The 2,529-nt window shown below is 41.7% G+C and overlaps 1 protein-coding gene across 3 annotated transcripts in view; it reads left to right on the top strand.

Moving 5' to 3' along the window:
* PTCD2 (pentatricopeptide repeat domain 2) overlaps positions 1–1,984 on the top strand; it is a 39,429-nt gene extending 37,445 nt beyond the window's left edge. For 2 of the 3 annotated variants that reach the window (XM_023729530.1, XM_023729532.1), the window contains one exon: positions 1,096–1,984. In XM_023729530.1, the coding sequence (XP_023585298.1) occupies positions 1,096–1,320 (225 nt within the window). In that variant the 3' untranslated portion in view covers positions 1,321–1,984. The remainder of the gene's footprint in view (positions 1–1,095) is intronic. The other variant, XM_023729531.1, reaches the window with a different exon arrangement.
* Positions 1,985–2,529: the final 545 nt, after the last annotated feature.

Genomic DNA, 2,529 nt, shown 5'->3' with positions numbered 1-2,529 from the left:
TCTGTCAGTATTCTCACTCCATTTGGTGCTTAGCTGAGTTCTTTATCTCTTCATTTGATGTTTTAGGGTTTCAGGATTGTTGTATTCTCTGTTTGGCTTAGTTTTTCGGATCTTTGCTGTGGAGGGACGGCGTGGTGCTTCTGCCTAGAGCGCCATTTTGCCGGAACTCCCATGTTGGATTCTTAACAAGGATTGAACTAAGCAAAATGTTGACTTTTTTCAGAAAGTAGCTTCACATTGTAATTTTGAGCTCACTCATTTTTGTAAAAATAAATAGCCCTCATGTGCTTGTGATTCTAATCTTTATACCCTGGTCTAGACCTCTCCTCCATGCCCCAAACTTGTATATTCTATAGTCTTTCTGACATGTCCACATAGATGTTTCTCAGGCATCTCAGTCATGTCCAAAATTGAACTCTTGATTTTCCCCTCCAGATCTGGTCCTCCCTGTCTTCCCCATGTCAGTAAGGGACACCACCCATCACCAAGATATTAAAGCCCAAATTAGGAAGCTATCTTTGACTCCTCCTTTTCCTTCATCACTTGAACAATAAATCCTTTCAGCTTAACTCCCAAAATATACCTCACATACATCTGCTTCTCCATCTTTACTATCCATTTCCCAGTCTAAACCAGCATCATGTCTCTTCTGAGCCACAGTAGGGGCCTCCTGATTATCTCCACCTTCCTGTACCCCTCCAATTCATGCTCTACACAGCTTTTAAACTAAGTCAGATAATGTCCTGCTTTAAACCCTCCAATGACTTCTAGAATAAATTCCAAATACCTTTCATTTGACCACTGCCAAACTGGATTCCATTGCTGTTTGATCCCTTTTCCCTGGTGTGATTCATTGTCTTATATCTGTTATTCTCACCTTCATTTTAGACAGTATTAGGTATGATTTTCAAGTGCCGATTTTGAATTTTGTATGTAGCTTGTGGAATATCTCTATGTGCCCCAGTACCCTGATTCTTATCACTTTGGATGTATACTATACATTTTTTTGTATGTATAGCTCTACTTTTTAGAGCATGAGAATAAGGAAGAAATCTCACAGAGATGTAATGATCTGCTCTTCCTGCTTTTTTCCAGCTAGCTGCAGTGAGGGAAAAAGTGAAGGATATCCCCGGCCTTCGGGCCAGGTTTGAGGAGATCTATGAAAAACTGCACGTATCTGGCCGGGTCACCACTCTAACTTTGGATGCTATGCTGTGCCACACTCCAAGGGACAGAACATCCCACTTGGTGCTGTTAAACAAGAGGACAGCCAGCCGTCGAACTTCCCAGCCACTCAGCCAGTCCCTGTTGGCTGAGTAACCCTAAGTTCAAACTGCCGAGGGGTCTGAGGTGGAGAGAGCCCTACTTCTAGTGAATCATTGACTTCTTAAGAAATCAGGGATCACACTTTCAGTGGACACTATCCTGACACTTGGTCTCCTCCCTAAATCTCCAAGTTTATTAAGTGCTGGCATGCCGACCCCAGAAGTTAATAAGTGCGCCACTGTGATCTTTGAGATAAAAGCAAGCAAAAACTCAACTTCCTCAGAAACGAGACTTTGCCTTTGTAGAGTGCTGAGTATCCTTGAAGGAATGTGGACTGGTCTCCGAGCCCAGCCTCCAGTACCAGAGTGGAACCCTACAAGCACTATCAGGAATGAATTTCACATCTGGCTATGAGTATGGCCAACTCTGACTGATTTTCAGGGGAGCAGGTCCTTGCAAATTATGACTTTGCTGAATTCAGGAGGTCTGAAACTCTATGCTACCATGGTGGGAAAGGGCCCAGGATTTTCTCACTGCTTCTACTGTCTTCTTCTATTTATATCAGTGACTATGCAAGGTACTTGATTCCTCATTTTTCCGTCTGCAAAACAATACTGCCTGTGTGTATCTGCTTATCGATTTAAACTTTTCATTCAAGGTTCAGTCAGGTAAATTTTTCTCAAAAATAAAAGAAATAAAAAGGTTCCTAAAAAACTTCCTGGGATGATGTTTGTTTTATTTTCTCAGAAACACGAACAAAACTGGAATTTAGCTTTCAGAATTGATAAGTAAGCCCAATTTAAATGATTACTGCTTTGGTCACAAGCAAGGCTTGTGCTTTGCAAAATAAGTGCCAATAAAATGACATAATGCTTCTGTGTTGCCTAGTTTTCTCTGTGGGTCATAAATATTTGGTCCTGTAGTTCATCTCCTTTGTTAAAGAAGTTTTCTCTTTAGATGCCCCTTTGGATGCCTTATTTTTTTGTAAAAATAAATGTGTCAGGAATAGGACAAAACTTCCTCCTGTTCATGTGGATTCATCACTTGATGGTTGGAAACACAGCATCTGGTGAGTTCCAGCATAACTGGCCGCTGATGTGCTGAAGAGACATACACAACGACCCCACCTCAGTCATGCCTTTTGTTTCTGAAGGCCCAAAGTGAAGTTCAAAGCCTTTGCAGCCGTCTGCCAAGAATACTGCCCTCTTCCTTGAGTGCTACTTCAAAAACTGAGGTGGTTACTTTAGCTTTATTGTTGTTCTG

This window comes from Trichechus manatus, unplaced genomic scaffold (genome assembly GCF_000243295.1).
Source record: "Trichechus manatus latirostris isolate Lorelei unplaced genomic scaffold, TriManLat1.0 scaffold00029, whole genome shotgun sequence".
NCBI lineage: Eukaryota > Metazoa > Chordata > Mammalia > Sirenia > Trichechidae > Trichechus > Trichechus manatus.
Note: the sequence above shows the minus strand (reverse complement) of the source record. Positions and strands in the feature narration are given on the sequence as shown.